At 41.7% G+C, this 13,164-nt stretch overlaps 4 protein-coding genes across 4 annotated transcripts; 3 read left to right on the forward strand and 1 right to left on the reverse strand.

The window, feature by feature from the left end:
• Window positions 1-668: 668 nt before the first annotated feature.
• On the forward strand, window positions 669-2,124 carry EAF01_011125 (uncharacterized protein; the record flags this gene model as incomplete). The annotated part of the gene is made up of 4 exons (XM_038919382.1): window positions 669-860; window positions 906-1,339; window positions 1,494-1,621; window positions 1,676-2,124. The coding sequence occupies 4 exons, from the start codon at window positions 669-671 to the stop codon at window positions 2,122-2,124; spliced, it is 1,203 nt and encodes a 400-aa protein (XP_038765253.1).
• A 616-nt stretch (window positions 2,125-2,740) lies between these two features.
• EAF01_011126 (uncharacterized protein) lies at window positions 2,741-7,458 on the forward strand (the record flags this gene model as incomplete). Its single annotated transcript, XM_038919383.1, has 5 exons — window positions 2,741-2,762; window positions 2,830-4,181; window positions 4,727-4,806; window positions 4,857-5,811; window positions 5,959-7,458. 5 exons carry the CDS (start codon window positions 2,741-2,743, stop codon window positions 7,456-7,458), a joined length of 3,909 nt encoding a protein of 1,302 aa, XP_038765254.1.
• Window positions 7,459-9,665: 2,207 nt separating this feature from the next.
• Window positions 9,666-10,741, reverse strand: EAF01_011127 (uncharacterized protein; the record flags this gene model as incomplete). The annotated part of the gene is made up of 2 exons (XM_038919384.1): window positions 9,666-10,512; window positions 10,569-10,741. The coding sequence occupies 2 exons, from the start codon at window positions 10,739-10,741 to the stop codon at window positions 9,666-9,668; spliced, it is 1,020 nt and encodes a 339-aa protein (XP_038765255.1).
• A 1,115-nt stretch (window positions 10,742-11,856) lies between these two features.
• EAF01_011128 (uncharacterized protein) lies at window positions 11,857-12,443 on the forward strand (the record flags this gene model as incomplete). Its single annotated transcript, XM_038919385.1, has 3 exons — window positions 11,857-11,963; window positions 12,115-12,286; window positions 12,381-12,443. 3 exons carry the CDS (start codon window positions 11,857-11,859, stop codon window positions 12,441-12,443), a joined length of 342 nt encoding a protein of 113 aa, XP_038765256.1.
• Between the last annotated feature and the right edge of the window lie 721 nt (window positions 12,444-13,164).

The following is a 13,164-nucleotide window of genomic DNA, read 5'->3' on the forward strand; positions in this document are numbered from 1 at the left end:
ATATCTGATAATCAATCTGAATGGGATATTGAAGGTTGTCATGAGCCTACCAGGTAGGTAGATATATTTGATATTATTACGTGATTGTTTTCGCCTACGTTGTGTCGGGAGTGTATCATGTTAGATTTATATTTCAATGATTACATCTTGTGAAGAGAGCCCGTAATGAGTTTCTCGGATCTTGATTTTGTATTTAAATTCAAAAGGCTGCATTATTTGTTCAATGGTACACAGCAGCATACACTCAAGTGAGGGACGTGTTATCCATATCGTACTTGATATTCGACTCATTAGAATTCAATTCAAGTCCTCTTGTACGATTGAGCTATAAATTACCAGTTGGTTGTAGCTTATCGGTGTCTAAACTCTTCCTACCTTCTTTCCTTCCTCCGAAACTTCAATCTATCATCGAGGTCTCTTTCCTGCAAAACAGAAGGGTAAGGAAACCAAATGCGACTTCCCTATTGGCCTCGACCACGATTTCTGAAAACGGTCTGGTGCAAGTCAAATCTCTTCTCATGTCGGGTTTACATCGAGATCAATCATTTTTCTTGACTTATTCTCTCACAACTTGACTAGTATGAACAAGTTCGAACTTATATAACTGCCATACAAACTTTCAATCTCTGTCGTTCATTAACTGCTTGATCTTTCGCTCTATCTTCAGAATGTGGCAAAAAGAAGATCCATTTACAACTCCTGTAACTTCACCTAATCTTCCATACCGCTGGGCTAGAGCAAACCGGCATTCACGCTTCTCTGGCTTTCGTATTACCCCGACAAGAATTGGGATTGCCATGATCTTCTGTGCTGGTCTATTCTGGTTCCATGGAACCTTACATAAAGTTGATGCTGCGGAGGTTTGTCCGCCCTACAAATTTAAAGATATTATTAACATGCTATAGCCCCCCTTGAAGCCTATTGTTGATCTAAAGAATGGCACTGTCCCAAATGTCCCGTTTCAACCGATAGAATCAATAGCTTATAGAACTCCAGACTCCGTTGACGCATTCGCAACCTATAAATTTCGAAACACCTGCAACATTTCTTCGTTGGATCTTCACGCTCCTTTTGGTCCATTGTGTACAGATCGACAATCTATGCTCACGGCTATGGCATCTGGTGGCCGGATTGGATTTGATGCTCCATACATGCCTAGGGCTTGTGATTTTCGCTGGTTTACATCGGAGGAGATATGTGAGATATTTGGAAGGTTTGAGAAGGTTATGATTATCGGGGATAGTATGTTAAGACATGTCACGGGATGCTTCAATATCTTTTTGAGGAAGGACATTGGCTATGGGGCAGTGACAGATTGGAATTTTAGTGTACAAGAGAGGTAAATATCGTCATGTCTCGCCCCAGAATATACCCAGCATTTGAATGTTCAGGATCGTTTTAGACATCCACGGGGCTAGTCTACTGCCTTTCTTTCTGCCTAGTGCTTCTCACTAGGTGTGAAAATTAAAGACTAACATACTATTCAAAATTAGGAAGGAATGCTTTTGCAACGAACAGTTTGATGTCAAAACTTGTTCAGTACAAGGTATATTTAAGACCTCAGATGTGGAAGCTCATGATCCAGGGAGCATATCCTGTTCAAACTCGGTCAACGTTATGAGTGAGTCCTTTATCACTCCACAGAGATTTCCGCGACTAACATTCACAATAATAGTGGAAGAAATTGTCTACTTCAACGTGCCGGAAGACGAAATTTCTCGTCTTCGCGCTGACCTTCTTGTCAGTCCTACATCTAAGCCTATAGCTATAATCTTCGGTCATGGTCTTTGGTCTGATCTCGACCTTCCAAAGACAGTCCAATGGCTTGACACTTTAGTTACACTCATAGACTCTACAATTGGTCGGGAGAAATGGAAAGGTCTTTTTGTCACTCCAAACGCAGCAGGGAAAGAAAAGACGGATGAGTGGATTGTAAGTCAAGGGAATAAAGCACTGATGTTATATGAAGAGGCAGTGGGAATTGAAGCAGGAAAAAGAGGGTTAGAGCATCTAGGGACTTGGAATATGAGTATTCAAGCGAGAAAATACGATGGGGTTCATTTGGATCTGAGGGGGAATTTGGTAAAGAGCATGATGATTATCAATTGGTTGGCGATGTTGTGAGCAAAATGGGTTGCAAGATTTAACATGAAAGGAATTACTCCAAGGTTGTCTCCATTGGAGGGCTTTTGAAAAAGATATTAAGGCATAGTATTACAATTTCAATCTTTCGAGTCAGATTTGACAATTCAATTGGCCTTTCTAGGTGACGGTGCTTTCGGAGGGCCAAGTAAATTGGGGTGAATTAGCGGCCCTGGATCTCAAGTAAGGGATGAATTTACATTCCCACTTCTGGTTCTCTCATCTTCTAGTATCAAGTGAACTTAAACTATTGCTCTCGAGTTATCAATACTCCCTAGCTATCTAGGGGGACATGAGAAGTTGAGATGTGATAGAAATTAAAATATTTATATCAAGTGCAAACAAGATTGTCCGTGCGTTACACGTCTTCCTCCCCAACTCAAACGCGTTGGTCCAATTAAGTAAAGGGATGAGGGGCAGTAATGGAATTCGATTTTCTATCGCAAGATTGCATTTCCGCATTGATTTCTTGATGACAACCTCTTTTTTTATTTCATGATTCTTGAGTTTTGCTGGATGTTCACATCATACACTCACTGAGTGTTCCATAACACCACAACACAACTTGACTTCAAAATGGTGATACAAAATTCCAAAGATGATTGGCCTCTGGATGAAAAGTAGGTACTCTGGCCTTGAATTGATATCAGTTTCTAATTTCCTACTTCGTCATCATCAGAGCTTTAGGGACAGAGTTTGTAACTGTCCAAGTTGGCAAACAAAAGAAAGAAGTCGCTTTCCACAAGAAACTCCTCTCCAGTCGTTCCACAGCCTTCGAAAATCATATGCAAGTACTCAAAGAGAAGGGGAAGTATCAATTTCACTGTGAACCACGATTCAAAAACGCATTTTCGATTCTCGTCACATACTTATATAAAGGCTATGTCCCAGCATGTCCTAATGAAGATGGACCCGGATCTAGCTCTTATGGTCGACAAATGAGAGAATTATACTATTTGGCTGAACGATTCGAGATCATTGATTTAATGGACAAGACCATGGACGCAATTCAGGCTCACGATTGTCGATTTGATCGAGATATCTACAAGCACATGCCAGAAGTCTACAAAAATACTACCAGGAAAAGCTCTTTACAGTATTACCGTGCTCTGAGTGCGGCATGGTATTTTGGTCGCCCAAGCTCTCCCAATAGTCAAAAGCTAAAACGGCTTGAAGCTATCAAAGATAAAGCGGACATTCTTTACGATGTTATGAAGTTGCAGTTGAGATTCGAATCTAATATCTCGAATGAAAAAAGCGATTATCGAGTTCCTTCTGATGAAAGTGGACTTGGCCATTGTACTTTTCATACACATGGGGTAGGAGAGATGTGCCAACGACTGGTCTTACTTGCATCTCCTAAATCCTCTCATGATATTAAAAACCACCGGCAAACACCTCCGATCAATATCAGAGACGGTGGTAAAAGTAGAATGAAGGATAAGATCAAAGACAGTCTGCAGAGATGTGTGAGCGAAAGTGAAAGTTCCGAAGTAGTAGAAGAGGGGGCAGATGATGACGACCTTCCCATCTTCACACAGGAGAAGCCTCGGCAGGTCACTGCAACGACTGGCCCGAAGAATATCAAGAAAGAGGATGGGGACGAGGAAAATGCCTTGAACCGTTCTGCAAGCACAATTGTCTTCGATAAGAGACCGAGGAGCGAGAGTCCAATACTTGGAAGCCACGAGGATATTATTCCGAATCCAGGAAAACGACCACTTGAAACAAACGGCGAGGAAAGCTCAAGTAGGAAGCGACTATTCGTCATAATCAGCGGGAACACTTCACGAGAAAGGAAATCTGAGCCTACAGGTCCTACTCGAGGGTTACAGCAACAACAACAACAACAGCGAATTTGTGAAGTACTGGGCTTTCGCAAAGGCCATGATGAAGATAGTTCAACCAGTATTAAGCCAAGGACCCCAGTACTTTTCAATCAATCCAACGGTCAAATTACTACTATGAGAAACGATAACAGTCGTCTCACATCTGGCTCTATGTTGTCGAATTATGGTCGTGCTGTAGATACATCCAGGGTTAGTGCTTTCATATCTAACAATCCCAATTCCGCTCCCACTTGCCCACTTTTCTCCAGATTCCCATTCTTCCACAAGAAACTTGTAGTAACTTCAACAGATTTTACCGGGGGTGCGGTAATAACGAATGCAGGAGATTGCATGCATGTAGTGTCTGTAGGCGGGGACATCCTGCTTTATACCATTGATAGATATCTAATATTAACCAATACAATCCAAATCCTAACATAATGAATATATATATCTCGGAAAATAAGGTGACCATCTTAGATTTGTAACATTTTTGGGTGAGACAAAATGTGATAGTGGCTTTTGGAATATTCGATATTGAGAAAGAGATTTATCACATGCTTTCGAGACATTGGCCCGCGCTAAGTCGCGTCTCCCTCGATTGAACTATCCACCCCTCAGTTTCACCCTTTACCTTTCAGCCTTGTGTGGTTGGATCAAATCCACTTGACTTCGAACCTGAGCTCACTTTTTGTTGATAGTTTGGATTGCTACCTCTCCAGTTTACAATATCTCACTGATATTCGTATCTTTAGACAGAGTCGATCTCTACTGATCCTTTCACCATGGCTTCTAATGAGGCAAACGACAGGAATGAATGGCCTATCACTCCAGAGTAAAGGGCTCAATCTCCCTTCACATCAATTGAATGCTGATACTCTATAGTATTCTAGGAATTGAAACCGCAACAATTTGCAACGGTGGAGTTAAAGAACAAGAAATCACTTTTCATACCCGGCCATTGACTCGGCTTTCTCCCAAGTTTGCTCAATTTTGTCGTTTGAAAAAGCAAGTTGATGGTCGATTTACTCTCACATGCGCTCCGAATAAATATGATGCTTTCACATGTATTGCTCTATATGCATATCATGGGAAAGTGCCAAATGCACCGAAGGATATCGATCCAATCTATACCCAGCGCTTGAGATGGATTTATTATGTGGCTGAGGAGTTTGGACTAAATGACTTAATGAACAAGACGATTGATGCTTTACGAGTTTATGATTTTAAACAAAAGCAGGAAATTCATGTCCATACAGAAGAAATATATCACAATACTTCCAAAGGAAGCTTGCTGAGATGGTATTCTGCGGCATCAGCAGCCTGGTCTTGGGGACGAGAAACAGGACCTGCGACTGCGTCGCAGAGGGACAATCGCAAGAAATTTATTTCTGCTGGCAGGGGTAATCCGGACATCTTTGCTGACTTTCATCTGGTGGATCTCTTTCATCGGGATTATATCAGAGGTTTTGATACGGATTGGAGAGATGTTCATGATTCTGGTCTGCCAATTTGTGCATTTCATTGCCATTCCCCGGGAGAAACTTGCCATCGGACCGGAATTACGGAGCCAGCAGAAGTACCAGAGCATATTTCGAAGATTTTTGATGGGGTTGAAGATGCGGTGCTTTTGAATCGTTCGCAAATTATTGATACTCCTTCCGATCAAGATGTGCGTTCGAGTGCGCAACAAAGTACTCCGCCAAGATTTTCACAGTCAGAAGTTTCCCAGGGAGATGATGAGAATCTTAGGTCTGGGAATGGAACAAATAAGACTTCGGGGGCTAGTCATGAAACTATTCATCCAGTTGTGCGGGAAGTAATCAACGAAGACCAGGACGTGAGTGTGCTTCAAGAAATCACAATGCAAAAATCCACCACGGAGGAAATCACGAAGCAATCATCATCAACTCCACTAGCTCCTGTCCGAAATCCACCCTCTACAAGAGTGATTCCTCCAGAAGGCAAAAAGATTGATTGATCGCAGAGGCATGATGCAGCAAATGTCAAAGACGAAGCACCAACAGAAGATCTTTATGGGGCTTCTGATATCGAGATGGATCATAAAGCTTCAGAAAATTCAGTCAATCCAGGCCAGAAAGTTATAGATTCCAAAACTTATAATGAGCAGCTGGAAAAGGCATGGAGAGTACCGTTGTCGTCAATCCCTCCACAGAAGACTCGAATTGTACCTGGTACCGTTGTCGTGAACAAGGTTGGAGATACCAAACGTTCTCAAGCTATACGTGATGTTCTCGATATTCGTGATAGTCCCACTGTCAGTGAAGATGGAATTTCAAAGGGGTCTTCAAGAAAAAGCATTAGAAAAAGAAAAGCTCTTGTCGCTGAAGATGATACTAATCACGACAGTGACTCTGTCGTTACCAAGAAATCAAAGACCGGCAATTCAAGTCTCAAGTGTAGCATCAAAACTTCTGTATCAAAGGCGAGTGGAAAGAAACCGTCCAAAATCCAAGATTCCGAGTCCGAGCCTTCGGAAGAAGATAGTCCAGAGCAAAGTTCGGGAACTAGTTCGGAAATCAGTTCGAGTGATGAAGATGATGAGATGATGAATGGTTGGTCGACTGATGAAGGTTCAGACTCTTATGACGAACAATCTATCTCTCAAGCTATTTCCCAAGTTGAGATAAACCAGGAGTCTGATTCTAGCGATAGTGATAGCGATAGCGAATCCGAGGAACCGGATACAGAACCTTCCTATATCGATCCCGGAGTTCATTCTCATTTACCTTCAAAAGCCTCCTCTTCATCAATTCTCGTTCAATCTCAACCCTCATTTACTCAACCAAGTACTTCCAATTCACGAAATATACCTGGCGTAGCACCATTACGACCTGGGTATTGCCTCATCTACAACTACAAAGGACGTTGCAATAAAGCCTGTGGACTTCAACACTTGTGTCTGAAATGCGATCTTCAACATTCCTCTCTCCATCATCATCAATACCAGCCAAACTTCCGAGCTTCGAATAAAGATCCTTCCATTGAAACCTGCCGAGACTGGAATGCCGGTCGATGCGCAGTAAGAGTTACAAATTGTACTCTACGACACATCTGCTCAATATGTAACGGAGGCCATCGAAGCATTTATCACGAGCACGACGACAATTTTCCCCAAAGTGATAAACAACGTCTTGGTCGTACAGTAGGAGAATCTAGTCACTTCCGTCGAGAAGGACGTCTTGATTATCGTCACTCACAAGCAAATTCTCCTCGCATCTCAGATAACTGGCCTGAAGATTCTCATTCCTCATCTCGTCGCCAACAAAATCATATCGGAGAGGTAGAACAACCCGATTCTGTGTTAGAACCGAGATTTGCCTCGTGTCAAGTGTGGCAACGGGGTACGTGTATTAGGAAGAGAACGAAATGTCAACTATCACACATTTGTGAAAGGTGTGGACAGTTGACTCATAGAACTGCGAAGCATGATACTTATATGAGTAAAACTGCTCCTCGGGCTTGATGTTCCTAGTGGTTGATGGGTTGATTTTGCTGGTTAGCGTTTCTGGGTGGGTAGTTTAGCAAGGCGAGCTTTGCTTAAGAGGGATTTATTGAGAAACTTTACTTACTGCGTAGTTTACTGCCGTTGATTTTTCTGCGATCAATAGACTGGCTGGCACATGCATTTATTTATATTCCGACAGAATAAATTGAATTGGTGGAATGGAGAGGGAAAGGTTATCTAGGGATGCATCGCGCGGGGGAATGCAACATCCATTAATTAGCAACGATTTTGCTTTTGCTTTGATTTTATCTTATCTTCTCTTCACTTGGGTGTAATTATCTCCAAGTCCGAGAATCTTCAAGATATATATAATTATACTCAAGATACCCAGCCAGCAATCAAACGATATGATTGAAACCCCCCTACTCAGTATACCAAATCCTCTACCTGGGGTTCCAAAGATATTTGAATGAGTGTTGTATATCTATCTACCTGTCGTACGAGCTAATAAGTAAATACATTGCCCAACATCTCTCTCTCCTTCAAGCTCTCCTCTCCCAGAAAATCTAAATCCAAACCCCACAGTTTTCTTTCTCCCACCCCACCATAATACCCACCACTCACCCAAACCCTTCAAACTCGTCCCTCTTCTCTCCCCACCATCCCTCCTCCACCTTTCTTCCATGAGCAAAACAATACATACCCAAACTCCCTATCTCTCCTATCAAAAAATTCACCAATCAGGGGCTGTAACTCAGTGGTAGAGTGCCTCGTTTGCAATATCACATCTGATCTCAGATCTTGATAGTGAAAAATCGATGAAGTCCAGGGTTCGACTCCCTGCCGCTCCAGTATTTTTGTGATTTTTGTGATTTTTTTGGTTGGTTTTGGACGGATGGGAGGTGTTTGGGAATGGGGATGAGAAGAGTTTTTGGGGGGGTGGTTGATAAGAGGCAGGTTATTTGGTGGGGTGTTTTAGAGTTTGGGGATGATTATAGCGAGGGTAGGTAGGCACGGTAGGGAACGCTGCTTTTGTGAAGGGGGAATGGAATGGATGGGTTTGATTGTATTGATTGTGTGTGATTAGAAATATTTTCATTTTTGAGGAAGTTTTTGTTCTGGTTCAGATAGCTATGTAGTAATTAAGTACTATACTCATGTAGGTGTTTTCTTATACACTATCGATATCAATTATGTATTCGGATATCTATCTCTTCAATTCTTTATTTATTTTTGTTTTTTGGAGGGATTTGGTTGGTGGTGATGCTGTGCTGTGCTGTTAATGATATAGTGTGGATTTGACTCGACCATGTGGTTTTAAGGGCCTTAGGGGTGTTGAGTATAAGTTATACAAAACGTTGATGATTAATAGAAAACGAAAAGAGAGGAGCGGGAGGGTTTCCTTTGGCTTCAGATGGCTTTAGATGGCTTCATATCTCCTCCAATAGATAGATGGAGAAATAACCTAAAATCTGTTAATTCAAATCTTCAAGAGTCACCTACTTAGCTAGGTGAGGTAGGATTACATAGTGTTTATATACCAAATCTATTTCTTAGTGGAACAGAGAAGTGGATTGATGATGAGTTGAGTGTAGATTCGAAATATTGACGATATAACCCAATTCAATTCAATAGATATCATTTCATCATCTAGTAGATTGAAGTATATATGTATCATGGAATGGATGGATGGCTTCCCTAGAGTAAGGTGGTGAGGGGATTGGTATATGTGATGTCACTGTTGAGTGTATACATAGATTGGATGATGAAGTATCGAAGATCTATTTCGGTGATCTGGTCGATGGATGGATGGATGATCGAGAAGCTGTGTTGGAATTGGGATTTGAAAGGGTTGGATTGTTGGATGAGAGTCTAAATTGATAATTACTCTTGAAGTGGTGGTTCATGGGTAGTTGAGGACGTTGTGTAGTTCGGTTATGCTGAGTATTATATGTATCGCTTTTATTTCTGTTGTTTAGCTCTGGCTCCTCGCCCATTCTTTATCATCATAGTCTCCCCTCTCCTCCCCTGCTTTCTTCTATAGTATACCTAGTAGGTAAGCGAATCCAATCATCCTTATCCATACATCCAATGTGAAGCCACTATCCTCTCTTGACAAAGCAGTATTCTGCGAGAACGATATTACTTGAGATACTATTGTATTTCGTCATCTTGTGACTACTGTAGGTGACTTCTACTTTGTGTCCAGCATTGGAGAACTAACTCTATGTTCCCCGTTCCTGCAATACGTTGGGCTCCTCATCCTTTACCATATCCGCTTCAACTTTTCTTTTTCCTAATTTCTTGTTGCTGCCCTCAGCACCATTTCGATCACGTCGTCTTTTTCCCAAGACCTCTCCATTTGAGCTATCTCTTAAAGCACCATCTAAATTTCGTGTATCAACAAACCTACCAGGAAGTCTGGGTGATTCGTCAAAATTAATATGGTAGCACTGCCTTTCAGCCTCATGGCAATGAAATTCGCAAGCATGAAAATCATGCATGTATGTTTCCGGCCAATTGGAGGTATTGTATATCAGCTGAACTCGGAAGACATCAAATGCAAACTCGGGATATTCTTCTGCTGCTCTCAGTAACTTATACTCAATTGAATCTTGCGAAGCAGGTATTTCTTTCGCTGGGAAACGAAGAAGACATGTGGTATCACAAGCGCAAAGCCAACGTAGCTTCGAGGTAGCATTCGTCTTCTCGTACAATCGTTTAATATCCCATTCTTTTAGACAGCGCTTCATAATTAGTAAATGATCTATGATCCTATCCTGTAGATAGCTGACTTGGTATTTGGCTGCGATGAAATATAGCTCTAGCAATGCCGGTACCACTCCTACTGGTGTGGGAATATTCAAATCCTGATTGGTAAGACAATAGATGAAGATCCCAAATTGTTCACATTCCTCCTCTATCCGGAAGCTGGATTCTCGGACTGACTCGGCGCGATTGTCGCAAAGGTCTCGAAAATAAGGTGAAGCGTTGTATAGAACATCATGCGAGATTTCATATCGTTTCATGGCTTTTCCGACCAATATTACGGTCATTCTCGGCCCTGACTGTCTGAGAAAGTTTATTAGATTGTGAGGTTAGAACAGTGAGAGGAATATGCCACTGACTGTACCGTCTTTTCAGTAGGCTCAAGGGCCTCGGCAGCCTTCACTTTGGCTAGATGTTGTTTCCCGAGCTTGTGCTGCTCCAAACGGTGGTTTGTCGTGCATTGTATACCACAAGTTTCGCAGGCGTAGACAGCTTTCTTACCTGACGTTCCCCGCGAAAAGAAGGAGAACATCGCATTGGGCTCTGCGAACAAGAATTCCCAGGCACTGGGTTGACGTGATTGAGGGTTGGTCGAATGAGTCCGAAATGGGTCCCTTACTAGATGGAAAGGCGGCAGAGGATGTTAATGCGATGGCTTCTTATAGAAGATACTTTGAAATTGCAAATGTTCTGAATTTGCCGTAACAAATTAGAATTTGTTTGAATGACAGTTAAGTATAACGTGATGATTGGATATTGAGGACTGAAGATCGAAGTCTTGTACGGTATCATGTTGCGATACAGTGTAGTAGGAAATTGCACTTTTTGTAAACACAATTGGAAGGAGCCGCCAGAAGGTAGATCGGGTTTCGACAGTCCCAGATATTTAATCGGCCAAACTGGCAGACTAGATATCCTTAACAATATCAGAAAGCACTTTGCACTCTGGACCATGAATGTTCCAATTGCATCTGGGTATTTGGAGTCTATTTATTGGACTACAATCCGGACTCCTGTAAACCAATAATGATTATCAGATTTACAAGACACCACTTGACTTCTAACCCTTCAAATCTAGAAAAACAGTAAAAGCGAGGGTGCAACTGGTGATATGTAACAGCAACTGGCTCAATGTTCTCAACAATGAAGGTACTCGATCCGCAAAACTTATCATCTCAAAGAGGAGACACAAGATGAGATGACTTCTAGAATTTTGCCTCTCCAGATATTGTAGACTCACGGTAAGAGGGAGACCACTAGTCTTCAATAACCATACCCAACAAGCTATACACATACAAAGGAGAATTGCCTGTAGACAGACCGATGTCTGCATTGGACGGACGTCTTTATGCAACGGTCTCATCGCTGGCGAAATACAAGTGATATTTACTAGTCATATACGTATCGTCGAACAGAACAGTCTGGTTTATCCATCATCAATCATTAAAAGAGCCTCCGAATGTAAATGTTCAGTACCTATCCCGCAGTCTTGCCATGAGCATTTTCCAAGTATCAGCATTAGTGGATTACCTAAACTTTAAGCCTCGTACATAAGGCATGAATGGTTTTCACAATCCTCCCGAATAATGCTGCTCCGCAACCTCAATTTCAGAGATTACTTCTAGTTCAACTCCCACAATCCTCAAGATGTCTATGTTTCGAGCCAAGAAGCTTGATCTAGGATGTTTTATAAACATCAAAGTTATTCGTGACCATACCAAGCGACAAGTGTTCGCTGAGCATGAGACCGAAAGGTATGTTCATTCTAGCTTGTTCAAGTTCCATCTTCTCTGAGTTTCAATTCATGGAATTATACACTGTACCACATCTCGCACATTACTTCTTGGCTCATCCCATTCTATATTGCAACTCCAATGGCTGACATACAAACTTTCGTGCGAATAGACAAGCTCTTCGCTACATAATCCGCAATCTTTCACTTCCTCCTCGGGTTCGTTTCCAAGCACAACTGGAATTGAGTCAAATGCATTGTTATACAAGACCAACGCAAATCAGGAATAGGTGTATCTTGGGAGGTAAAGGAAGAGGTATCTTGAGGGATTTCAAAATGTCCAGGGTATGTATTTCTTTTGTTATGGCTCCGGGATATGAGAGATGCTGGGAGGGATCCAGGTGTGCGGATTATGCTGATCATGTACCTACGATTACAGTATAACTTCAGAATGAATGCGCTCTCGGGAGATTTACCTGGTGTTAAGAAAGCAAGTTGGTAAAGAATGTGTACTTTGGCCGAATGAATGGAGGGTAGGGGACAAAAGATATACGGACCTGCGAGTAAGCGTCAAAGAACCTGAAAGCTACGCGCCCAATTACGAATGTACGATTGCAGAAATGTTCCGGCGTTTGACATGTAATATATATGGGCATGAAGATGAGATTTACACTAGTACCGCACGCAAATCCAGAGATGATGAAGTAGATAAAACGAACGAAGAACGGAACTATTCGATTTGTTCTATCTGGAAGTGATATATCACTGGGATTTCCACCCATCTTTGGATGGAATTCTGTTTGCCAGATATTAGAGTTGTGCAAAGATCATTCCTTGGCCAGGTTGTAGCAACTTGAATCTCAATCTTCATTCGCACAATATATAAATTATCTACCATGTAGAGGGAGAAGCTCGATATTTCAAATGGGTAGTTGCCGTGAGAAAATCTATCGCTGCTGAAATTATCATCCAATCTGCGATTTTCCGAATTAAGCATTTATTCTCATATATACTTGGTAGCCTTGCAGAAAACTTTCACTTCTTCCGTTCTGAATGCAACCCTCTTCTGTTACAAACACAAACAAAGCACCACCCAAACACACAAACTTCAGATCTTCACCAAACTTCAAACTTCAAAGTTAAACAATTATTTACATTTCCTCAAACACTTTGCGATATACAAATTCACTTTCACATCTTTTTATCTTCAGTACCAACTTTTA

This window comes from Botrytis porri, assembly GCF_014898465.1.
Source record: "Botrytis porri strain MUCL 3234 chromosome Unknown BPOR_019, whole genome shotgun sequence".
NCBI classification, from domain to species: Eukaryota; Fungi; Ascomycota; class Leotiomycetes; order Helotiales; family Sclerotiniaceae; genus Botrytis; species Botrytis porri.